Source organism: Neolamprologus multifasciatus, chromosome 19 (genome assembly GCF_963576455.1).
Source record: "Neolamprologus multifasciatus chromosome 19, fNeoMul1.2, whole genome shotgun sequence".
Classification (NCBI taxonomy): Eukaryota; Metazoa; Chordata; class Actinopteri; order Cichliformes; family Cichlidae; genus Neolamprologus; species Neolamprologus multifasciatus.
Window position 1 is genome coordinate 16,021,622 of NC_140457.1, and position 25,683 is coordinate 16,047,304.

Consider the following 25,683-nt stretch of genomic DNA (forward strand, 5'->3'; position numbering starts at 1 on the left):
TAAAAAAAGCCCCAAAACACTACAAGATAGCGTTGATCTTGATCTAGGACTTGATCACAGAGCAGTACTGGGGGCAGGTTCAGACTTGATTTGTCAGGCTAGTAGAGTGATGTGTTACACACAAGTTTGTTTTCTTCTTCCTCTCACTCTCACACAGCTGAGAACATCTTAACCCAGCAAGAGTTGGATCAGCTGTACTGACCAAGTGTGTCTACACATACAAGGGGTTTGGCTCTGGTTATTTCTTTGTTATCAGTGCACGTAGAAGAATATACAACAGACAGTTCAGTCAACAATAATCACGAATTGTTGTGCATTCAGAAATGCTCTTACTGTTACTATTACTGTTCCATAATTTCAAAACAATGTGGCCATTCTCCAGCAAGACATTTTTAGCCAGAGATTTGTTGCTAACTGGATATTTTCTCTTCTTCAAATCATTGTCCGGTAACTCTAGACATGGTTGTGTGGGGAACATCCCAGTCAATCAGTTTCTGAAATGCTCACGCCTGTCCGGCACCAACAAACTTGTCACATTTAAAGTCCCTTCAGTGACTTTTCTTCCTCATCCTTAGGTGCTTATGAACGTCAGCAGGTCTTCTTGACCATGTCTGCATACCTAAATGCACTTAGTTGTTGCCACATCTTTGGCTGATTAGATATTGGCATTAACAAGCGGATGAACATGTGTACCTAACTGAGTGGCCACTGATCATATATGCCAGTGCCATTTTGCCTACTGACATATGGGGTCAGCTTTCCCCCTGCCTCTGCCTCTTTCTCTTGGTTCAAAGAGGATAACAGCAGAGGGTGCCAGATATCAGAGGGTAGCTCTTTGATGCCAGTAGCCTTTCCATCAGGTCTTGCCCTTTAGCACACTTGATCAAAGTACATTTTGATCAAGAGCACACATTCTCACGGTGCTGTTTTGTACTCACAGTTTTCTTTAAGAGATTATTTACTGTAGAATTGGAGCCTATGGTGAAGAAATAAGAAGCCAGAGGCCATATTAAAGTAGATAACTGCATCATATATTCAGCTTGATGCATTATAATAATCTGTGCGGTTTCATGTGGGTCAAAAAATGTGTTTACAAATAAGCTAAGTTTCTTATCCAAACTAAACGAATTTCTTCCTCCGGGAGGATGATCCTAATATATTTATTTATACCATAAATAAATGAGCAAGCGGAAAATGTCTGACACTGTAAAACTACTGGACATTATAACAATATATATAAAGTTATAGCAATGTCACGTTAACCTATCCATAGCTAAAAATAACTAGTCAGCTGAGTTCAAATGATAAAAAAGGAAACATTTCCGGAAAATTCCCGGGAGAACCGGCTAACAGTTATTCTTGGAAGAGAGGATTAAGTCTGCGTCTCAGTGAACAAGTTACAGTTTCTGTGTATTTCAGCTATTTTGAAGCTTTAAGAAAAAGGAAATCAGCAATGGTGTGAGTTAAAGGGCTCATAATATTTCTATAAACCTAATTTTCGACACAGCATCTGCTGTTTTTTCTGTGGACAATCAAAATGTTGAATCAAGTCCAGCCAAAAGTAGCGCAGGGCTATTACAGGATTATCGCATTGTTATTATATTGCATTGTACAGGTGTTGAGGTGTTGTGTGCAATACATACTTCCACATTGCTGCATGAGCCGTGCGCCTTTTTTTGAGCGGCGACGTGAGCTGCGCATGAAAGTAAAGTATGAGGGAAGTTCTGAAGTCTTAAAGCCGCAGTAAACACACTATTCCTTCAGGTAAGGAAGGGGTGGGGGATAGGTGGGAGGGGTCTTGCTCCTGGTGGAGGCTGACAGTTCTGTGTTATTGGCTGACAGCAGGTGAGAAACTCTTACCTGTACCCGAGAGAAGGAGTGCCAGTCGTCGTCGTCGTCGGATTCCAAATCAGGATCTACTTTTTCTTCTTCCAGCCACCCAGAGAGGTAGAAATCAGCCAGGACCGCTGGGAACTGAACGAGCGACTGCAACAGGACTCCGAGCATGGAGCCTATAACGTCGTGGAGCGAGGAGAGAGTGAGCAAGTGGCTTCAAGGTGAGACACATATTGCTTTTCCTTGTCTAACGCCTTGATCACTTCACAGGTACTTTGGCTCGCACGGTAATGTTAGAAATAGAATCGCCACACAAATCCTCTTGGAGGTGGAAGGTGAAGGTGGAATGAGGAAGTGGCCCGTGCAGAGGGAGAAGCCAAAACAGTGTAGCTCTGATCAGTGTCAACAACTAAAATAGTGTCTTAAGAAACAACTGTTTACATGAATGCTTGTCATGTACTTGTATTATTTCGATCTCGTCATATAAACAGGCCTACCCAGTTGTAGCGTGTGTTAAAGCGTGTTGAAGTAGTGGTGGAAAGTAACTGAGCACAGCTTTGAGGTAATTGATTAACTTTAATATTTTGAATTTATGGTAGGCTCCCTTTTTGTAATTATAAACATGTTACTTTTTTATGGATTACAGTTGACAAGGAGTCACTCTATATATTATACAGCTTGAACAGTAAAAAGACATTTTGCTGTAAATACTTTCATTTTAGTGTTAATTTAAAAGCAGTATTTGAGTATTTAAAAGCATATTAAAATATCCTTACATATTAATGATATATTGTAGTTATATATATACAGAAGTGTCAATTATTTCCATGCTTTAGAGATACTGATGTGGTTTTGATCATAAATCATAGCTTAACTTAATACACAGTTAATAGCACAGTTAATACACATAATACTGGTATTACTTTGGTACCACTATAGTGTTCAGATATTAGTAAACTACTCGTGTTTCACAGTCAAGTCTTTACTTTTTCAAACTTAATTACTCAACATGTGGTAGAGAAGAAGAAGACCATTTTCAAGCCTGCACATGCACGGGACTTTATGAGTATGTGGGCTTTCCCACTTATACTTTGGCCATGTGTGCAGCTAAAGCCTGTTGTTTTTTGTGCCCTTCGGCAAGGTTTGGATACCCCACTGCATCAGTATCCAGTTTCACAGTGGCATCTATCAGGTGTGGACCTGCTCCAGTTGACTTCTCAGGACCTGGAGACGTTGGGAGTCCATAAGATTGGACACCAGGAGCTTATACTGGAGGCTGTGGAGAAACTGTGCTCTCTGGTGAGTGAGCAATGAGAATTACATGTAGACAGTGATGCTGAGTGTATCTCAGAGTATCTTTTGTCATGTTTTTGCTTTTGTAACAGTGCAGTAATCATGCTATCATGTTCGGGTGGTGCGTATGTTCTGATACAGCAGCACAGAGATATAATTTTGCCTCACTGCTGTGTTTTTTACACCTTATTTTTGTTTGCACAGTGGAATGAGCAACTGTTGGTCAATCGGTTGCAAATCTAGCCAGGACATACAGCCAGTACTTGACTTTTCTGTCACTTTTACAACAATCCAACATATCACAGTAAAATACTTACTTTGGTTTTCTACCTAAGATCAAAGTACTAGTCAAGCATCAGCTGTAAGCAAAGCAGATTCAGAATGCAAAAGCTTGGGCCTAATAGTTTGCATGCAAATTTTAGGGAAATTGTGCAGTCAACTAAAAAAAAAAACACTTATGCATTCCCTTTGATTCTTGATCCCATTTTTTCTGCTGCTTAATTATTTACCCTGCTTGTCCAATTTTAAGAGCAAGTTTTAGCAGACTTAAATTCTGTGTGTGTGTGTGTGTGTGTGTGTGTGTGTGTGTGTGTGTGTGTGTGTGTGTGGAGGGAACTCCAGAATGGCCTTAGGACTAATTGAGGAGGACAGTACCAGGCCGGGTTCCAGCTCTTGTGGCGTAACAGCCTGTAAACATCAGCCTAAGACTCAGGCTGCTTAAACTGCTGAAATAACTAATACTGATTAGTCATTACAACATGAACAGTTCAAACCCAAAGTCTGTGCGAATGAGGGTGCAACACTTAAGTAAAAGCTTTACTTTTCAAGCTTCCATTATAGTGTGCATGTGGCTTCATGTGCCCACTTCCCCTCCTCCCTCCAGGACTTAATGCTCCGTGAAGCGCTAACACTGCGCTCATTCATAAAAACACCCATCAGATACTCACATGGAGTAGACCAAACAGATTCACGCGCATGGTTAGATAATTACCAGCTACAGTGTTGAAAAGGCCATGAAAAATTCATGGCCACTTGTTGACAGGCCCAGTGTTCCGGCTGGTTGTGTACCAACAAACCTCTTGACCATGAATGAGTGGGTCACGACAATTGCATGCTCCTCCTTCAGTGATTTTAAAGAGTCACGTCTCATGCTGCTGGCCAGCAAACTGTGATGACAAGCATATGATTGTATTATTATGTATTGATTTTACTCTTTGTTACAGTGTAATCTATTCGCTTTTCTCCCTTTTTCACTTGTATTGCATTGTGCTGTGAGGATTTATCATTTATGCAGTTAAGGGTTCAGGATAGACTGTTTATAAAATGCTGTGCTTCTTTGTAATTGCTCTGGTTTGATTAGATCCATGTGGGCCGTTTATGAAAAACAGGTGTTTAATGGAATTTTTTAATTACTCATTATGGTTCTTTATAATCGCTCAGACAATTGCTAAAATAGCTAAAACAGACATGCATTTTTTCATAACAGTTGTGCTATAACACAATATCAATACCATGACAAAAGATTATATATAAAATATACATACACAGAGTCATGAAGCGTAACCCTGTGAGAATAAAAGGTTTGAAGTTTGTCTTTAAATGTAGATACGGTTGTAATTGACCTCAGGTCAGACGAACGTGCAGCTTGTTCCAAAGAACAAAACCACAGAAACTGAAAGCACCCACACTTGGATCTAATTCTGGGAATAGTCAAAGGTTCTGCACCTGATGACCTGAGAGGTCTGATTGTGTAATAAACAATTCAATTGTCATGCTGGTAGTAAATGTTAGACAACAGTAACTTACATGGCCACTTTTTCACATATCTTAAAACAAAACAGGAAACAACACACATTTTTCCATCAACAAGAAATGCTGTATTTTGTGCAGGTCGCACAGCCTTTGCTGAGCATTCATGCTACAATACCAAGAAAAAAGTCTGTATAATGAATTCTCTGAACTCTCTCCCCACAGCTATATTGAAATGACATGCTGGGGATTGTGTTCTAAGGATTTTAGATGCATTTTTTTGGCTTTGTTCAAAAATACACGGAATAGAAGCGACAGGAAATGAAGCGAGAGCGGGGAGCCGATGTGCTACACACAGCAGGTTCTAGTTCAGAGTCAAAGGGACATGTTGTGAACACTATATCAAATGTATCTTAAGCGATATATTGTGTTAACTGTAAAGGGACAGTAGGAACGAAGAAGGGGTGTTGTGAATTAAACATTCAACATCATTAATGTAACACAGTGTTTTTTGAGTGAAAAGGGCACTGTACTAGTTGGATTTGTGGTTTTTTTTGTGTGCGTGTCCAGACCTATGGTATGGGCGGTGAGAACCTACGTGGTCTGATAGAGAAGCACCGCGCTGTTGCTCACAGCCTACAGATGGGCATCCAGGCCCGCTGGCGCCTCAACAGCTACGACGGACGGCACACTACCAAGCTGACTCCCGCAATTCTGCATCTCGTAGTGGAACTCATCACCTCAGCCAAAGGCCTCTTCTGTTTGCTCAACAGGTCTGTAAACAGAAAGCAAGCTAACCGTTATTGTAAATCAGGAAGGCCCCCTGCTGTTTCTTAAGCATATTCTGGTTTTTAGAGTTTTTTCTATATAAACTGCAATCATTTTCTTTTCAGATGTCAATATTCCCAGCTCAATACATACACCACCACCAAGAACATATTCAGTTACTGCAAAGAGCTGGGAGACATTGTGCACAAGGTAGGCCCATTTTTTCTAAATAACTGCATCAAAGTCTCAGCGTGAGCTTGTGAATGGCTTACAACTGCATTATTGCAGTAGAAGAAACCAAACAAACGAATATATAATATATACTAATATATATTTTTTATCAGCTGTCTGCTCTTACAATACAGAGAATTGAATACAAGTACTTCACAGCACATGTGCTCGTGAGTCCACACAAAGTGTATACTTTTAAGAGGAACCAAACACTATTGAACAATGTTTCCAGCAGCACTCTCATGCACACTATAAACCTCCAAAGGGGAACTGCAACCTGTTGTGCGATTTATTTATTTATTTTTCAAATCAAAAAGCCCAAACGAGCAAGCCAGAAGCACAAACACACTCCCTGTTCCTCAGTTTAGCCCGAGTAATGCAATTTTTATCTTTACATTCCTGGCATATTTGGAGGCAGCTGTAACTTGAAGACGCTCAGGTTAAAAGGGCTGGCAAAATGAACGGCTTGGTTTGGTCTGTGTTTACCCCGGCAGGGTGCTATTGAGAAAAATGGCGGTGGGGAGAAAGAATATGTATAATAGGATACATGTAAAGGTGGGTGAAATGTGCTCGCAGGTAGCAGGAAAGGCAGGCCTGGATATGTTGTTGTGCCTGTGGGAGGGAAGGAAGGAGGGGGGTAAGAGCTGAGTGGGAAGCAAAGGGTATGGGAGAGAAAGGGGAGGAGACTGAGAGAGGGATTGCACCACTGCTGCTAAATGACTTTTGACTCCTGAGGGAGTGTGGATTGATAAACGCGCTGCAAAGAGCAACAAGCAGAGAGAAGTTATTAGCTGGGCACTGTGGTGACATTAGAGATAAATAGCCTGACAGAAGTTGAGAAGAGAAGAGGAGAAAAAGAAAATGGAGCTCCAGCGATAACATGAATGGAAGATAATTCGAGAGATACAGAGACAGTAAGCAGTAGAGAGAAGCTGTGGCTGAAAGAGAACTTTGAGTATTTAGAGAGGTTTATTTAAAGCTCCTGGACACCTGCCCATCACAACAGGTAGAGTTCTCATCTCTTTAACTGGATAACTCTCCACATGTTGATCCTTTTTTTCTTTTTTTTCTTTGCTTGAATGCTTAAAATACCTACACTAAAATATAAAAGCAAGTGTATTTTCTGCTGGTGTAGTTAAAAATCAATCTCTGGGGTCCAGAAAACAGGACATTACCCTAATGGGCTTCAGTGAGCAGCAGGCAAGGAAGGAAGCATGGATTTAAGATTGATTTTAGTTGTTGACTCTGAAAGGATTTTTTTGATCCTATGAGGTAAATCAGCATTGTCCCCATTTGTTTTCTTTCATTGTCCGGTTGATTACCATTTGTTATCGACGAGCTTTTGTTTGTTCCTGTTTTTAAATTTTGAATATAATCAGGTGTTTTAAAGCTAGTTATTTTATATAAAACTGCTCAGAGCTGCTGAGAGTATTCTGTGAAGTAAGGTCAGAGGCATGTGAGGAAATTATTAGCGGGCTTATGTGTTAACCAGAAAACAGGATGACTAATGTTTCAGGTTCCTCTTCCTAAACATCAGCCACATCTACTGTATAAATGCTGGATATCAACGGTTTTGATAGAAAACTCTTGGCAGATCAATTGTAAGGTCAGTTTCGAGCAGCGTGTGTGCACATAGCATCACTAAAAGCATCCATACAAACTAGTATTTCCAAAGATTTTGCTTCAGGCTCGGCTGGTATCACACACCCCACCCCGTGGCATTTACTGTCCTGTCAGGAGGCCACCCTTTAGCATGACGTCTTTTCTAAAGAAGGGCTTTTAAAGAAGCCAAACCACATCCTTCGCATCAAAAAAAGGAGTCTTATTTCCTGTGTGCTTGTGTATATTTAAGTGTGTGCGTGTTTCTTTTCTCTCACCCCGAGGGTGCTCGGGGTCAGTAGTCAGCTGGTGTCGTTGAAGATGCCGCACTAAAGTTGTCAGGTCTGATTTTCACAGTAGCACAGGCTCAGTTTGCTTTGAAGCAGCCAAGCAGCAAGCAAAGAGAGAGGGACAGAGAAGGGAAATTCATTATAAAAAGGTACGTGAGTATAACTGGAATTCCATTTCTTCTGGAAAAACAACAGTCAGACTTTTAATAGTGCCTTTCACATGAGAACATCAAGGTGAAGGTGTTACTCAAGAGGTTTTAATGTTTAACCCTTGAAGGACTATGCACAGGGTGGCTGGAGCCTATCGAGCTGTCAAAGGACGAGAGGCAGTGTACACCCTTTTGTTTTTATCTATTTAATTCTTTTTATTTTTTATTCTTGTGTTTTAAAGCAGGCAGATAATAATATCTAACGAATTGTAGAACACAACTACTTCATCTTTAAAATTAGCATTGGGATCTTATTGCTCACTGGAATTACACTCAGGATGAATTGGCAAGAGGATGAAAAAGTTATCATGCATGAGAGCTGTCAAACTATAGCTTGTGTTATTTTTAGGGTTAAAAAACAAGAGCAGAAGAGAAATCCCAAAAAGACCAGAATTGGAAAAAGGTTTGGAAAAAAAAACAAAAACAAGGAAAAGAGCAACAGGAGTAGAAGAGATCTAACATAGTTATGTCTTCCAGTCTTTTTATAGCAAGTCTGTGAGTTGGTGGTTAACATAGGGGTAGTCCAAGTATGTAAACATGCACGCTGAGGCAGCAGAGGTCTGTCTCAAGAGATCTTGTGTAGACTTTTGATGTAAAGCTTGGTAGATTTTAAGGATCTGTAATAGGTTGCACACAGCCTCCAATCAACAGTCCATGTTTAGGCATACTGTACATTCCTGTCATCTCATTTGTCGTTTGTGTGTTGGTTTTAGCCTCCCGTTGTGTGTGTGCCCATGCATGGCTGTGCCCATTCTTGTTTTTCTGAATGTTACACCCACATAAAAGCGTGTCATTGTTTCCTAGACAACTATGGAGCAAACAGCTTTAAGGCACAGGATGTTGTTCCAAAGTTAGCTCAGCACCTGATCGGGCCACACACACCATGATCCACAAGACAAGACAGCTCAGCACTATTCCTATTCATGTCTATTTATTTATTTATATAGCACTTTTAATTACAATAGTGGTGTTGATCAAAGTGCTGTACAAACATACAAATTACACAATAAAATAGCAATATCAATTAACATCAATGCCAAATAGCCAGGTAGGATTAAAAAGGTTGAGGGTAGGAGCCTGTCTAATGTGGAGAGGCAAATCATTCCACAATTTAGGCGCCACGACCGCAAATGCACGATCATCTCTAAGAACCAGCCTCGACCTTGATGTGGCCAAAAGCAAAAGATCACCCGATCTAAGAGCTCTAGGGGGCATATAAGGCTGCAGTAGGTCTGACAGATAACCTGGGCCTGTCCATTCAGTGCTATATAAGTCACAAATAAGATTTTATAATTGATTCTAAAACGTACAGGGAGCCAGTGAAGTGAGGCAAGCACCGGGGAGATATGTTCATTTCTCTTTGTTCGTGTCAAAAGACAAGCAGCGGCATTCTGGACCATGCTGGAGCCTTGCAAGACAAGTCTGACTAATGCCTACATATAAAGAATTACAATAGTCCAGTTGTGATAGGATGAAAGCATGAATTGCCCGTTCTAGGTTTGTAAAAGACAAAAAAGATCTCACCTTGGATAAAAGCTTCAGTTTAAAGAAAGACTGCTGTACAACTAAACTAATCTGTTTCTCACAGGTGAACTTATTGTCAAATATAACCGCCAAATTTTTTGCATGCGATTTGATAAAAGGTTCTAAACTGCGCAAATTAAAATGTGAGGTTCTAGAATTGCAACTTGGTCCAAAAACGATCGCTTCGGTTTTATTTTTGTTGAAATTCAGGAAATTAGAGGCCATCCGGGCCTTAACTTCACCGAAACACTGAAATGAAGGTTCTAGGGAGGCAGAACTGTTTCTCTTTAGCTGAAGATAGACCTGAGTGTCGTCAGCATATGAGTGAAAACTAATATTATATTTCTTGAAAATAAGACCCAGAGGCAACATATAGATAGAGAATAGAATTGGCCCCAGTACAGAACCCTGGGGAACACCATAAGTACAGGAGGCTGTGGAAGAGGTAAAATCTCAAATCTTCACTGAGAAAGTCCTATCAGAGAGGTATGACCTGAACCACTCTGGAGTGCCTTTGATGTCGCATTGCTCCAACCGAGAGATCAGGAGTCAACAGTATCAAATGCAGCGGTCAAATCCAAAAGCAAAAGCACAGCTGAGTTGCCTGAGTCTTTTAAAAGTGCAGTTTCAGTGCTATGAAAAACTTTAAAACCAGACTGAAACCTCTCGAGAACATTGTGACCATATAGAAAAGATTGCAGCTGAACAAATACAATCTTTTCATACAAACTACTGTTCTTGTTCATTAAAGGTGAGATGAAGAAAGATTTGTGTCTCTTTTTTTTAAAGTTTGCTGCTCTTCCTAACTGGGATTGTCTACCATTTATTGATGTCTACACTGTGGCTAATCTGTAACTATTATAGTTGGAGTAATGTTAAAGGTCGGGCTTGAGAATCTGGCTGCAGAATAAACTTGTTGTTGCTCAAAACCTAGTGAGTGCCATTGCTGTGTTTTGTTGGCAAAGTTACAGTTTATAGGCCTGCATCAATTTCATTGTTTCAGTTTTGTGGGCATCTTGTTCTGCTTTTGTTGATGGCGATCTAAAATTGATTCAACTCGAGAGTGACAGTACAACATGCTGTTGAGAACTAAATATGTTTCCCACCCCTTACGTCTTATCTCATTTCCTCTCCTCTGCTTCTTTCTTTGTCAGGTCTTTACCACAGACAAGCTCTCATATTCTTTTTATAGATGTGTAATAATTATTTGTAATTTCAATGCTCACTTTACTTATGTTAGAAAGGGGTGATTCATTGTTTCTATACGCACGAACACGCCCATGCATACAGTTTTGGTGCCTGTTGATTCTTAGTGTGATACCAGCAGTGAGAAATGTTAGTTTGTGGTCTTTGTTTTCCCACCACGCCCAGCTGAGTTTCACACCACAACTGTACCTGTCGCCCACCTGAGATGTGTGTCATTTCCTATTCTGGCAGAGCTAGAAAAGAATGCAGAACAGACTGCATTGCTGAAGGGAAATAACCTGTGGCGTGACCTTAAATACAACAGAAAGTAGAGGCGTGGGTTTGGCTTTATTTTTACCATATTTCTATAAAGCTATGGTGAGATTTTTTACAGGAAAGAACCTAATGCAGAACAGATAATGTGTGTAAAAGGTGGCACCAAATTAGAACCGCAGTTACTTTTGCTATTTACAGCACTGATTTGTACAAAATAAGTTCTTGTCCTGAGGTTTACACCAAATTTAAGGATGTCATACTAGAGATGGATGTAGCCACAGTTCGATGATCTACTGGTCTGCAGCATGTTGAAGCATCAATTGGGTTACAGGTTACTAGCTAAGCCAGCCCACTTGATTTGAAATGTACATTCATTAATCCTATGAGTACACTGCACAGACATAGGTATCTGCTTGATATCTGCTAATTATATCAATAAAACAACAATGATTTACTAATACCAAAACCATATAATATCAATACTAATACCATAATTTGGTTGTATATGTACAATGAAAATAAAGAGCTATTCTATTCTATTCTATTCTATTCTAAAAATTCACTCATAGAAACAAAAAAGCATGTGAAGACTTGTCTGTTAGTACGATCAACTACACAGCAAGCCACTACCAACATAGTCAAGACCCTCAGGGTCCCAAATATGTTAAGTTAAATGCCTTTATATTTTGCTTCCCAGGAGCAGACTTTCTTGCATTTCTTGAGCAACAGTTCTCTCGGATTTTCAGAGGATTTGTCTTTGTTTTGTGTTGTTTTGTTGGACAACATGGACATAAATGTCATTCAAGAATAAAATGACACCTAACTTTGGGGACATTCTTTCATATGATGCTTTTAAGTTCAGCAGTAGATAAAACTTTGTTTAAGTTTAGGTCTATGTGCAGAGCATCCCATTTTAAAAGATGCAAACAAAATGCTGTTTTCCCCAAATCCATCTGAAACTTCTGGACATGAAAAAGCTGTTTGGAGGAGCGTAGCTGGTAACTATTGGAGCTTAGAGAGATAACGTGAACAATATCCAGCCAACCACATCATAACTAATGCAGTGGTGTGTCCTTGTGTTTGTAATAAGGATGTGGTTTGGTAAATATTACATATTCTGTGAGCATACCTACGAAACTGAAAGCATCAGTGTGAAGGGAGCGATCAGGCCGTATCTGAAAAACTCAGCTGTTTTTGTTTGTTTGAAGCCAATTGTTAATAATGATGCTATACAGATTATTGTGAAATGTCCCTGCAGAAAGTATCAAGCCTTCTAGCAGGGCTGTAGATGCCTCTTGCGATTATCTTAATTTTCTTGTGGTATTGAGGGACATGTAAAACTTCTGCAAATGGCTTAAATTAGCGCTGCATCTATTTTTTTCCTAATGTTTCGATCATGCCTTTATATGGTTAATCATAATGCTTTGGTTCGCATCTTACTTACACATGATGCAGCTTTTGTGCTTTAGGACAAGGCGCTCATTGATGTTCTGCTTTATGCATCTTTTCTTTGGTTTATGTTGAGATTTAAGCCTGAGCAACTAACAAACTTATTACACATTTAGCACCCTAACTCACAAGCAATGTGCCATGACAAGACTCTGTTGCCGTAGTAGGGATCAAAATAAAGATCTGAATATCTTAATCTTTATAGGTTTGTTTTGGTGTATATAACAGTTTGCAGCCACTCTCGTGCAGTCATCCCCACGGGGAATAGCAGCATACAAAGAACACAAGCACAAGCGGACCAGTTGAACTGGCCAGTAATCACGTCGTACCTCTCCCTGCAGCCTTGTGTCACAGCCTTTAATTAGCCCTGAAATCCAGCCATGTTCACTGTTGATCCCTTGCTACATTTCACAGGGATTAGTTTCCCCTTGCAATCCTTTATGTAACCCATTACATCGCTGGTCATTGCAAATTAGCTTAGGGCAGTAATAGTGTGTGGCATTAGTCGATTCAGTGAATATTATATGGTGTGCAAACATATGCCCTATTCACCTTTAACCCCTCATCATCCTCCATCGTTCAAAGCCTCTGCTTGTTTCTTTAGCTCCCGGGACTACTCAGCTACCTCGCAGGAAAGCTCATAGGAAGGTGTTATTAACACCCTCATCCCAGAAACCAGAGATTAGCCAACATACATCTATCGCACGAATTCTAGTAACTGTGATACTGACTGTGTGTATGTCTGTGCGTGCATGTGTGCGTGTTTAGATTATCCCTTTGTAACATTAACATTATAATGTTTGCAATGTTTCATGTACAGTAAACGACAGCATTTGTCTTAAAAGATGGGTTCATCTTGCGTGACAGTTATGAGCAACAAATCAGTGTGTTACCCACTCTTGATAGAAATGTATTAGCAGAGTGTGTACCGTTTAGTACAGTATGTGAACTCCTGGGTAATAACGCCAAGAAATCTGAAATATGAAACAGCGCAAACAAGGCCAAGGCCACTTTGATATTTGTCAGAGATTTTCAATTTTCTCCTCACAAAAAGTATCTGCTGACGCAAACCAAATAAAAGGCTGGAGTTGAGGAATATCTCTTTTTATAAGTCTGCCATTTGCAAATTTTATAATATAATTTAAAAAAAATCCTGTGCACCCACGAGTACTGGACCTTTTAAATTGTTAAAGTTTCAGTTATATTTGAAAGAACTCATTTCGTTTAGCATAGGAAAGGGGAACTGAATATCAGCATGGGCATAGGGGCAGCTGTGGCTCATGTGGTTTAGTGGGTTGTCCACCAATCGCAGCCCCAAGTATGGCTGAATAGATGAATGAGAAACATCATAAAGACTGCTGTGGTAAAAATGTGCCATTTAAGTGCACAGTGTGGAGCCTTTTGGGCCTGTTTGCCATCATGGTATCAAGTTGAAGGATAAAATTACAGGAAAAAAAATTAGATAAAGCTTAAAACTGGATGACACAACAGAATAGGTGGACTCTAAAAGAATATGGTGCAGATCTGATCCAAAGATAACTGACGCGTCTGTGTGTGAAGAGCAACCATTCATTCATTGTAGAAAGCCAGAAAAAACACGCTAAAGATCTCCAGTGATGCTTCTGTGTCCTCTAAAAACCCGAGGCCTTTCACTTCCTGACTCATGCTGTGAAGAGGAAATGGGACATGGGTTTTTAGTCAAACTGTCCCATTTCCACAAATCAATAACATTAGCATGTCGTACATAGGCTACAGGGTGTCATTTGGTCAGCCTTCTGCTCATGTCATTTTTTTAAAATTCATCCAACAGAACAGCACTGGCTACGAAAAAGAAAAGGACATCATCTCTGTCGTAAGTTTCTCACTTATTTCTATGTTCGTCCGTTTCATTGTGCCTTGGAGTAATTTCACCTGTTTTGCTGTCCTTTGTTTTACTATGAAGTAAATGAGATATTCTGAATGGCACGCTACACATCGTGTGTTTCTTTCCTCAGTGCCGTCAGTTGGTGGCGGTTTGTGACGAGATCCTGAACTGCTGCGCCGAAGCGCTCCTCAATTACACCGCTCAGCTAGAGAGTGTTGAACTGATACCCGTGGCACCCGGTGATCAGCTGGTAAAGACATCTTTTGCTTTATAACTTTAGAATTTTTGCCTTCATTGAATTTAGAACTCCTGAGAGGACGTATTGTTTCTAATGGCACACAAAGGAAAACATCTGTGTACATGTTTAAAAAGAAGTCAGGTAACTTTAGATTTAGTGCATTAAATCCAGTTATTTATACTCATTCTTGAATTTAAACCTCACTCGCTAAAGTTTTTCCTCTGGTCCACTTTCCTAATCATCCATGTCTCCTACTTTTCAAACCTCATCTCTCTGTTTCTTCACTTCACTCTTTTGTCCTACTTTTTTCTCGCTGTTTTATTTTCAGTATTCATTTCCTGTCTTCATCATTGCCCGGTGGTTTCCATCATTATCACCACTTCTTCCATCTAACTCAAGGTTCTCCTTGTACCTGTTCCTATTAGATTCACGAGAACCCTTATCTCAGTTGTGTACTTTTTGTGCCGCTTCTTCTCTTTTTTCCTCCAAGTCAGTACATCAAGTAGTAAAATTACAGCTCTCCTCTTTGTTTGTGATTTACGTAATCTTGTGTCCCTTTAGTTTCATTTTAATCCATACAGAGAAATGTGTTAAACCAATTTCCTTCCCTTTTGTGATTTGTGCTTAACAGCGAGCGTCAAAAACTGATTGTCCTCGGCGGAGGGAAATTGATTGGAGCACGTCAGCAATAGTGCTTTCTGCCTGTCGACAGATTAAAGAGTAACGAGAACTAAAAAGAGAAACCAAGGGAAGTGAGGGACAGGAAGAATGATGATTTATGCACTTTCAGTATAGCCAGTATGACGTATACCCGCTCAAGTCATGACGTGCACACGAGTCCAAAGCACACAAAAAAATAAATTCTCAAATTCACATTTCTGTCAGTCACAAAGGAGATAAGGTGAGAGCGAGTCATGAGTTATGAAGTGAAGATAAAGGAAGATGCGCAAAAGCATTTCAGGTGGGGATTGTTTGCAGTACATGACTAAGAGAAAGTGACTCAGTCTGGCTCCTAGTGTTCATTATAGGTAGATTTATATTTTTTGGACTTTAGAAAGAAAAAAGCATGTTATTAAAATGGACTATTTATTTATAAGCACTGAAAACATTTATTAAACAATGAAGCTGTTTGCAGCTTTCATTGATCATAAAGGCAGGTAATTACTGCTGCGTTTTGCAATTCTCTCTTTCATTATACTTTAGTCATCGCTCATTTACTGAAAACTACAGTGCGTTTAATTATTAAATGTATCTATAAATGTAATAATTTGATTTATTGGTGGTTGTGACTCAGGAGGTCGTCTACTAATCAGAAGGTTGGTGGTTTGATTCCTTGCTCTTCCAGCCTGCAAGATATCGAACCAAGAATTTTCCCATATGCATCCATGTGAGTGTGAGGGTTAGGTTCAAAGTGCACAGGCTTTTAAAAAAAAGCACTTTTATGAATGTGAACGTGAATATGTGAATGAGGTTTGCAGTAATAAAGCTCAAACTGAGTAGAAGAGGACTATGTGAGCACCAATGTGCCTTTTAAATATTAAATCACTTTTGAGCTTTTTAGTCAAAAATGGATCAACTCCATTCATGTTTCCACATTTTCTGTCGTGATAAGTATTTATTATGTGATCAGGGCTTTCTGGAATGCAATTATTTGTCTCCCCATACGCCCATTATATTAAAATGATCAGTCAGAGCAGGATGACAGGTGGAGGCTGACACCAATATCTTTATGTACATAATCTGATAATGACAGCTAGAAGACACAGTAAATTTATCTGTCCATTACGGTGAATCATTCTGATTCAGCCATGTGCAAAATTGACATTCTGTGTGGCAAAGTTCATAAATTTATCACTCAGAAAAGTACGTAACATTTTTCCTTTTTTTTGCTTTCTTTCAGGGCATCGAGATAACATCCACCAACTCCAGCAACCACTACGTGACTGGAACTGCTGCTGAGGTCAGACTCTTGCCTTTATTTTTCTTTCCTCATTGTTGACTCAGCCATCAAACCACACACTGTTAACCATCGCTGCTTCACAAGTGCTCGTAAGCAAGCCACTTATCGTGAACTTCAAACCAACCTGTCAACAGTTTGTCTCTTTACAAGAGCCCCGTGCAGATTCTTTACAATGCCTCTATATTTCTTAACCAGCTCTGTTAACATGTACTCATGTATATGTGTACTCACTGATTGGCAGAAGTGCAGGAAAATATAGCAGATGGGATTTATTGCTTTAAAAGGATCGTTACGCTAGCATCGTGTTATGCTGAGCTCTGCCAGATATTTTTGCAGGAGCTGACACTTTCATACTCATTTACACTTCTTCTATCAGAAGGTTTTGTTCTGCTTAGGACAGAATAGCACAATTCTGTCTGAGTTTCTTATCTAGAAGGAACTGGAAGTATATTTCAAATTGTGAAAAGTAAAAATAAAACACAAGCATCATCTGATTTCTTGTTTTTGATTCTTCTAAAAAAGAAACTTTTATCTGATTTCATAAAACTACACCATCCTCTTTTTCCTTTTTAAAGTCACATGCAGAATCTGCTAAATCGGGCTCATCTGCACAGTTAAAGTATAAAATTAAGATTTTCATCGATTTCTTGTGGAAACATTAGTTCTCTACCAGGCAGAAATCCCCTTGGAAGTACTTTGTGTGAGGTATTATTTTTAGCTGCTGGCTTATCTTTCCTTGCTTCGCTGTCGCCGAAACTGACACCAATATCAGTCCTCGTGGTGCAAATACTGGCATACTGTTTATTTTTAAATCTCTACAAGGCTGCTTGTTCCAACCATAAGTAAGAGTGGATGTAAACAAGTTTATAACACATTGTGACTCACAGGATTTTCCTATGTGTGTCAGATATATTTGTCATCTCCCATTTATTCAGTTAAACACCGGCTGTAGCTGAGCGGGAAACTGGAGGCAACAACAGGGAGATCTGGTACATGTGGTGCATTACATTACAAAAGTGGACTTCATTAGCTTTACTTTGTAACCATTTGGCTTTTGATGTGGATAAAAGCTTCTCTGAGAAAAATGAAATCATCTAATGGATGCGCCGCAGATGAACGAATTTCTGAGAAAGCCAAAGATCCCTTGTATCGGGGCTTATAAAATGTATGAGGGAGTGTTTATGAGTGAAAATAAGAAGGGCTTGTGAAAGGATGAGGAGGAGAGGTGTCCTGTGGGGCAGAAAGATGAAGATGTTATTTTTCCATGATGTCAACCTCAAAAGCTCCCCTGCTACTTGTAACATTGCTGTGGCTAATAAGAGATATGGCCACTGTCCACAAATACAGATAAACAGCATGAATGTGGGAAGGATCCATGCACTGCCTTGCACAGACAGGGCCTTGGCTTATAATCACAATATCGACCTTCACAATATCAGCAGACTGTCTGATGTTGATTTTAGTGTCAAATTTGCTATATTATGAATGCAGTCACATAAAATATTTATAGTTTTATTCAGTCGTAGAGAGCAATGCTTGATTTTTGCACAGATATGATGCTGTATGCATTTAATTTATTGGATTGTCCATATATTGAGATTTCTGTCTAGTTGTTTCACCCTTAAACATTATTTTATGGAAATTTGTTGAAATATTCCTCACAAACTGATAACATCATATTGAATTAAATGTACCAGGATAGGAAACCATAAATACATCTTCTGTCTGGTTACTTGAACACATATTACAGGATAAACATAGATGATCACTTCACAGTACTTTATAGATTACTTCCAAGGAGCCAGACTAATTAAGTGGTTTTGATCAATGGTTCTCCTGGTTTTCTGAAGGTCTTTCAACGTTACAGTAAACCATAATACACAAGAGTTGGACTGAACATCAGTATCAACGGTTTTATGGAGTGATAAATGCAAGTTAGAAATGTATGGAGAAGGAGATAAGGTGAACAGGTCAACTGTGATTGTGTATCACAGCTATAATGGTTTTGTATTTTCTAATTAGTTTTTATTATTCCACTTTGACTTAGTTTCCAGAGTTGCATTGCTTGTTTCAGTTCAGTTTTTATTGCTTGAAAATGTTTAGTTTTTGTTGAGTTTTTATTCATTTCGATGTTCGTTTTAGCCTTTTATTGCATGGAGGCACATATGCAGGAAGTTAGTACAGATATTCTAATAAAAACTAAACCTTTTGAAAGAAGTTAACTCTCAATAGTCTCAATAAACAGGTCCGTCAAAGCTTCATCAGCAATTTCTTTTACAAGATAAACAAGTACTAAAAGTAAAGATAGCACCTCTTTATTATTATTTTATTTTAATTTCTTTATTATTAATTTTTTTTTTTTAAGTTCACAAAATAATTGGTGAAAAGTTAATTAAAACATGCAAACATCTAAAGATGAGCTTTGAATGTCCTTCAAGAAGACTGCTTAAAGAAATTACAAGAGTTCAGGTTGTGTTGAAGAATTGTAAAACTTAAGACTTTTGCATTATAATATATATATATATATATATATATATATATATATATATATATATATATATATAAATTAGATGGGTTCAGCATTTATCAGTTTATTTCTTCATTTTTATATGTGTTTTTTAAAGTTATTATGTTATATGTGGTGTACACGTATATATAAGTCTACATATATAAGTGGGAGGGGGATAGGGGAATATGTAATAAAAGTACAAGTATTAATAGAAATGCACAATGTGTCGCTGCACCTGTATAATATCTATACTATAATAATATAGTATAGAATATAATATAATACTATATTGTATCTAATCTAACATCCAAACAAAGAACAGAACTCTCCCTATTCCCGACTGTCTACTCCCAAAGGCTGAATAAAATCACACAACAAGAAAACATAATAAAACAAACTACTTTAAGTGCCAATTACAAATTTATGCCACTGTCTGTGAAAAACAAATCATGTTCTGGTCTATATCTGGTTTGTTTAAACCCAAATATAGATGTGTTGATTGTGTTGATTTTCTCTGTTTCTGCAGCCCTCTACTGATGCCTACGTGAAGGTCTTGGCTGGAGATGAAGTGATCCAAGTCAATGATCAAATAGTGGTGAGTGATACCGTACATACAGCACTTAAGGGCCTAATGCTCTGCACTATATATATATATGTGTGTGTGGTCCTGTTAGTCTGAGACAGTTCTCCTCCTGCAAAGTCTGAGTGTCTTATGCAATAACCTTCACGGTGAAATAACCATCAGTGTTGCTGCCTCAGGTGGGCTGGAGCAGAGTTAACCTTGTGAAGAAGCTGCGTGAGAATCCCAGTGGGGTGACTCTCGTCTTGAAGAAGATCCCTGGATCAGTGCGACGCAACAACTCAGTTCCGCTCATCTCGACACAGGTCCGGGCTCATTAAAATCCTCCTCCACTCACTTCTTCACTCCACAAACTGCACAAACTTTCTTCAAAATAGTCAGTGAATTTAAAAAAAAGCCCCAATGTATTTACCTTTTTATATATTATACAATACTTGTACTTTCCACATAATTTGGAAAACAGACTTCACAGGAAAATTATACTAAGGCCTGTGAATAACACTTCAAAATCTATAACAATGGCGTCTCAAGCTACTTTCACACTCACACAGTGGCCCTGAACGTCTCTAGACATCTGCGGGAGCTGTATGTGAGAACACAAATGTCCAGCTCAGTTGGATCTAATATTTTTAATGGTCTTTACCCTGAAAGCTCTCTGGTACAAAGTCTGTGTGAGGTCTGATTGAGCGTCTGCGAGAAAAGAGAAGGTAATTGTCCTGTGAATGCACAGCCAGTGAGTGTCACCGTGTCCTGCCAGCTGTTCGCTCTACCCAGGCTCTAACTTCACCTAAATGAGACAAGAGTATTTCCAGCAGGGAGAATGTGTCTGACCCTGCCATTTGTTTGCTACACGTGAGAAAGCTCAACCCCACAAAATGTCATGATTTAATTCTCCTCACGTAGTCTCAAAATTAAAGCTGTGAAATTTATGGTGGATACACTATAGATATATCATGGGGAAAATCTCAAACCTTCCCATTTTTGTAGCAAATCTTCTCAGAAGCTTAGAAAAGGTTATCTATAATCACTGGATGCCAGCATTGTCAGGCGTTGTGGAGTGGAGGCGAGGAAGAAGGAACCCAAACGCAGGACTCGCAGGTAGGTGAAGCTGGGTGATTTATTGATGACGGAATGAACACACAGAACAGAGGAAGGACATGGCTGGCTGGACGACTGACTGAATGAATGAACGAACGAAGGAGGACTGACTGACTGGCTGGCTGGCTGGCTGACCGAATACTGGCGGAAACAACAACATAACCTAAACATCATCAATGACACGACAAAGAACGAATAGAAGTCCACAGAGAGACAAACAGTTCAGGCGGGCGGCCACGTGGCCGGCGGCCGAGGCGAAACAGTTCAGGCGGGCGGCCGCGTGGCCGGCGGCCGAGGCGAGACAGTTCAGGCGGGCGGCCGCGTGGCCGGCGGCCGAGGCGAGACAGTTCAGGCGGGCGGCCGCGTGGCCGGCGGCCGAGGCGAGACAGTTCAGGAGGCGAGACAGTTCAGGCGGGCGGCCGCGTGGCCGGCGGCCGAGGCGAGACAGTTCAGGCGGGCGGCCGCGTGGCCGGCGGCCGAGGCGAGACAGTTCAGGCGGGCGGCCGCGTGGCCGGCGGCCGAGGCGAGACAGTTCAGGCGGGCGGCCGCGTGGCCGGCGGCCGAGGCGAGACAGTTCAGGCGGGCGGCCGCGAGGAAGACGGCGGCGGCCGCTGAGCTGGTCCGGTGGGCGGCCGCGAGGAAGGCGGCGACGGCCGCTGAGCTGGTGCGGTGGGCGGCCGCGCCGGCGATGACGGCCAGAACGTGGCTGGGGCGACGGTGCGGCAGCCGCAGGACCAGGCGAAGCAGAGGCTGGCGACGAGGCTGAGGCCGGACCAGGCGAAGCTGAAGCTGGCGACGAGGCTGAGGCCGGACCAGGCGAAGCAGAAGCTGAAGCTGAAGCTGAGTCCGGACCAGGCGAAGCAGACGCTGAAGCTGAAGCTGAGTCCGGACCAGGCGAAGCAGACGCTGAAGCTGAAGCTGAGTCCGGACCAGGCGAAGCAGACGCTGAAGCTGAAGCTGAGTCCGGACCAGGCGAAGCAGACGCTGAAGCTGAAGCTGAGTCCGGACCAGGCGAAGCAGACGCTAAAGCTGAAGCTGAGTCCGGACCAGGCGAAGCAGACGCTGAAGCTGAAGCTGAGTCCGGACCAGGCGAAGCAGACGCTGAAGCTGAAGCTGAGTCCGGACCAGGCGAAGCAGACGCTGAAGCTGAGTCCGGACCAGGCGAAGCAGACGCTGAAGCTGAAGCTGAGTCCGGACCAGGCGAAGCAGACGCTGAAGCTGAGTCCGAGTCTGAGGCTGGACCAGGCGAAGCAGACGCTGAAGCTGAGTCCGAGTCTGAGGCTGGACCAGGCGAAGCAGACGCTGAAGCTGAGTCCGAGTCTGAGGCTGGCCCAGGCGAAGCAGACGCTGGCGCTGAGGCTGGCCCAGGTGACGGCACGGGAGTCGGGGGTGACGGAGCCACAGCTTTAGGGCCAGCGGGCGCGGAAGCCCCTGGCTGGAGACAGGCAGGGCCAGCGGGCGCGGAGGCCCCTGGCGGGAGAGCGGCCGGGCCAGCGGGCGCGGAGGCCCCTGGCGGGAGAGCGGCCGGGCCAGCGGGCGCGGAGGCCCCTGGCGGGAGAGCGGCCGGGCCAGCGGGCGCGGAGGCCCCTGGCTGGCAAGCAGGAGGGCTCACAGCTGGCTCTGGGTGCTGTGGCTGCAGGTCCGGGAACTGAACTGACTGGACGGGAGGCGACTGGACTGACTGGACTACAGACTGGACAGACTGGAGGACGGGAGGCGACTGGACTACAGGGGACTGGAGGACGGGAGGAGACTGGACTACAGGGGACTGGAGGACGGGAGGAGACTGGACTACAGGGGACTGGAGTGGAAGCTGAACAGCAGGTGAGTGAACTGACTGGAGTGGGGAAGCTGAACAGCAGGTGAGTGAACTGACTGGAGTGGGGAAGCTAAGGGATGAACAGAGGTTGGCGATGCTAATGGCTGAGCTAATGACAGAGTTACCGAGGGGGATAAGATTGCGGCCTGGGCTAATAAGGCTGGTGCCTGAGCAGGGGACACTTCAGCCAGCCTAACCAGGGACAGTGCGAGGGCGTGAAAGGTAGGATCAGGAGGTGGATGAAGAGGTGAAGTAGTAGGTGGGCCGGTTAGCTCTTCCAAGCCTCCAGGGAGGTCAGGCTGGGTTGAGGCTGCCCTCAGCCTGGGCGCTGGGACAGGCACGGGAGGTGGCTGGACACCAGTCACCCCCACCCGGGAAACAAGAGTGGATGTGGAGGTAGACTGCGTCGCAGCTGCCTTCCTCCTGGGAGCTGGCACCGGGGTGGGTGTAGGCCGGGCCCTAGACATCTGAGGGGGTGAAATGGCTGAAGAAGAAGGCCAAATCTGGGCTGCCGTGCTGGTGGGGAATGGCTGAGTGACGGGTGTGGAAATGGTGACCGGGTGTGTGCTACTGGCAGGTTTATCAGAGTTCGGTCTGTTTCTTCTGCCACCACGATTTACAGTCTTTGCGGGAGCACAGCAGAAAAACTCTTCCCAGTCTACATCATCCAGGAGGGAATCTCCCCATGAATCGGAGATGAGTCCCTTAGTTAATCTGGGTGAAGTGTCGAATGAGGAGGGTGGAAAACAATTACCGGAACTCACCACCGGGAGTTGTTGACAATAGTCCGTGTTATGGCGGCGTGTGCGCCGCTTTCTCCGGGAAGAGGAAGCGGCCGGGGTGAACAGCTGAGCCTCTGGCGCGGTAGCCTCCATTGAGCCGAGGTGGGAGGCGTAGCCGCGGTGTCGTGGCGAAGGTGGAGGTCCGGCGAATGAGGCGGCGGGTGTGTGAACGAGGAGCGGAGCGGCGCGAGAGGGAGCGGCCGAAACGCGGCATGAAACGTCCGCTCTCCGCGGCAAATGCTCCGGGGCAGGTGTGGCAGCAGGTGGGGGAACGCGGCGTCTCCGAGGCCCGCCCAGAGCCAGGCGAGTCCCCTCGAAGACGTGCTCTCGCTCCGCGAAGAGCCGCTGTTTTCCCCTGACCAACTCTGCCCAACGGTAAAGCGCTGCCACCTGCCGCTCGTTGAGGTCCGAGTCCGCTGGGTCCCAATCGTGTCTTCGTGGCACGGGTCGTGTCATTCTGTCAGGCGTTGTGGAGTGGAGGCGAGGAAGAAGGAACCCAAACGCAGGACTCGCAGGTAGGTGAAGCTGGGTGATTTATTGATGACGGAATGAACACACAGAACAGAGGAAGGACATGGCTGGCTGGACGACTGACTGAATGAATGAACGAACGAAGGAGGACTGACTGACTGGCTGGCTGGCTGGCTGACCGAATACTGGCGGAAACAACAACATAACCTAAACATCATCAATGACACGACAAAGAACGAATAGAAACAGAAGACTTAAATACACAGACTGATGAGGATGATAATGAGAGACCGGTGAGTACACAGCTGAACATAATCTGGCTAACGGCACGAGACGAGCTAACACAGGAACAAACAGGAAGTGACGAAATAAACTGAACGTGAACAAAACGGAAAGCACTGGGTCACCGACCCAGGAACCCTGACAAGCATTTAATACGACACATTTTACGCCCTCACGGTGACTCGAACATTTTTAATAAATTACATTTTTCTCCTCTCTGTCATGCTCATACTAGCTAAATAGATGAAACCTCAAAGGCAGCAATATTCTGCTTTCAAGCGTCTGCTGTCTGTGTTCATTTTAGGATAATTACATCCAGGGGTGAGAGTTGAGCATCAAATCCTCTCTTAGAAACCTGATTGTTTTATATCAGGGGGATTCTTTTATGAGAATCCCCTCTTTGATTTCCGTTTAACCTCATTTGGGATCTATTTCCACAAACACTTGCGCACTCTTAGTAGTCACTATGCCAACTGTTGTTTGTCTTTGAACACCACCCTGAATTACACACTGCATCTGATACAAACGCGCACGCACACACGCACGCACTGTGAGCATTTCACACCCCCCTCATGACCATCACCGTGCTAATCTCAGATCTAGCTGGCGGCATAGGGTGAGAAAAACATTTAAAAGATGTGAATCAGCTGAGTGTATAAACTCCATATTGTCCTCAGAAGATGTCCTGCTTTTCTTCCAAGAGCTTCGCCGGCTGTGTGTGTAGAGTTGTGTGCACACGGTGTCTCTGTGTGTGTGTGTGTTTGTTTGCGTTGCCGTCTGCCACAGAGCACGCAGATGGCAGAGCCTAGGAGAAGGTTGCAATTAGAGTCTACCGTGACATCCAGCTTCTTAACCCTCCGCCGACCCCTAAATGCAGACAGTTCAACCTGCACACTCACACGCTGTTGTGTTTTCAGAAAGAAGAAGAGGACAAGGAGGTGAAATCAGAGGAGGAAGAAGAAAAGGACGAGGAAGAGAGTCCACGGCATTCATTACTCAAGAGAGTGGCAGCATCTGTCAGGTCCTTGTCTTTCAGCTGAGGGCATTCATTTGCTTGTCCTTTAATAAGATAGAACTTAATAACTTGTGTTTAATACTCTAAACCATACAGCAGCACCTGGGTTTGTCTCTAAAATAAACATCAAGAAGAAATCCAAGCTCCATTTAAAGTTAGAATAATAGATGTAGATTTCCGAGGGGATGCATGGAATCCCACCTGAAATATAAACCTTTCTACCCCCCAATTTAGAACACGTGCATTTGCCCCCTCAGTAAACATTAAAAAGGAATCGCTTAGAAGAATTGCTGTAACATTAGTCAGCAGCATAACAATGGCTCCCAGACGGGTGGCTCTTTTTCCTTCAGCATTGTTTTTGTTGCGTTTTGTTTTTTAGTCACATTATTTTCTCACCAAAAACATTGCGATTTTGTTTTTTCCTGCTTTGTTTGTGTTTTATTCAGCTTAACAACGTTCGAGTCACCACATTGTAAAACCTTAACCCAATAACACAATAAAGTCACCACTGCTCAACAAAGTTTAAAACACTTTATTAAGGCGTAGAAAGTCAAATGTAATGTCCCCAACTGAGGGCACAGGGCCCCAAAAGGATAAAGAATCCAAACTTTTGTTTTCAGACATGATGTACATGAAAACATGTTTTAAACATTAAC

General features: G+C 42.5%; 2 protein-coding genes across 3 annotated transcripts in view; one reads left to right on the forward strand and one right to left on the reverse strand.

Moving 5' to 3' along the window:
- Positions 1 to 2,007, reverse strand: part of rps6ka1 (ribosomal protein S6 kinase a, polypeptide 1) — a 50,839-nt gene extending 48,832 nt beyond the window's left edge. The window contains exon 1 of the mRNA XM_085142542.1: positions 1,861 to 2,007. Within this exon, the coding sequence (XP_084998668.1) occupies positions 1,861 to 2,007 (147 nt within the window). The remainder of the gene's footprint in view (positions 1 to 1,860) is intronic.
- The window catches only part of cnksr1 (connector enhancer of kinase suppressor of Ras 1), a 31,127-nt gene continuing 7,363 nt past the window's right edge, over positions 1,920 to 25,683 (forward strand). For both annotated transcript variants that reach the window (XM_085142539.1, XM_085142540.1), the window contains exons 1-10: positions 1,920 to 2,057; positions 2,978 to 3,135; positions 5,449 to 5,651; positions 5,772 to 5,856; positions 14,220 to 14,261; positions 14,404 to 14,523; positions 16,412 to 16,471; positions 19,507 to 19,575; positions 19,740 to 19,865; positions 24,930 to 25,033. In XM_085142539.1, the coding sequence (XP_084998665.1) occupies positions 2,006 to 2,057; positions 2,978 to 3,135; positions 5,449 to 5,651; positions 5,772 to 5,856; positions 14,220 to 14,261; positions 14,404 to 14,523; positions 16,412 to 16,471; positions 19,507 to 19,575; positions 19,740 to 19,865; positions 24,930 to 25,033 (1,019 nt within the window). In that variant the 5' untranslated portion in view covers positions 1,920 to 2,005. The remainder of the gene's footprint in view (positions 2,058 to 2,977; positions 3,136 to 5,448; positions 5,652 to 5,771; positions 5,857 to 14,219; positions 14,262 to 14,403; positions 14,524 to 16,411; positions 16,472 to 19,506; positions 19,576 to 19,739; positions 19,866 to 24,929; positions 25,034 to 25,683) is intronic.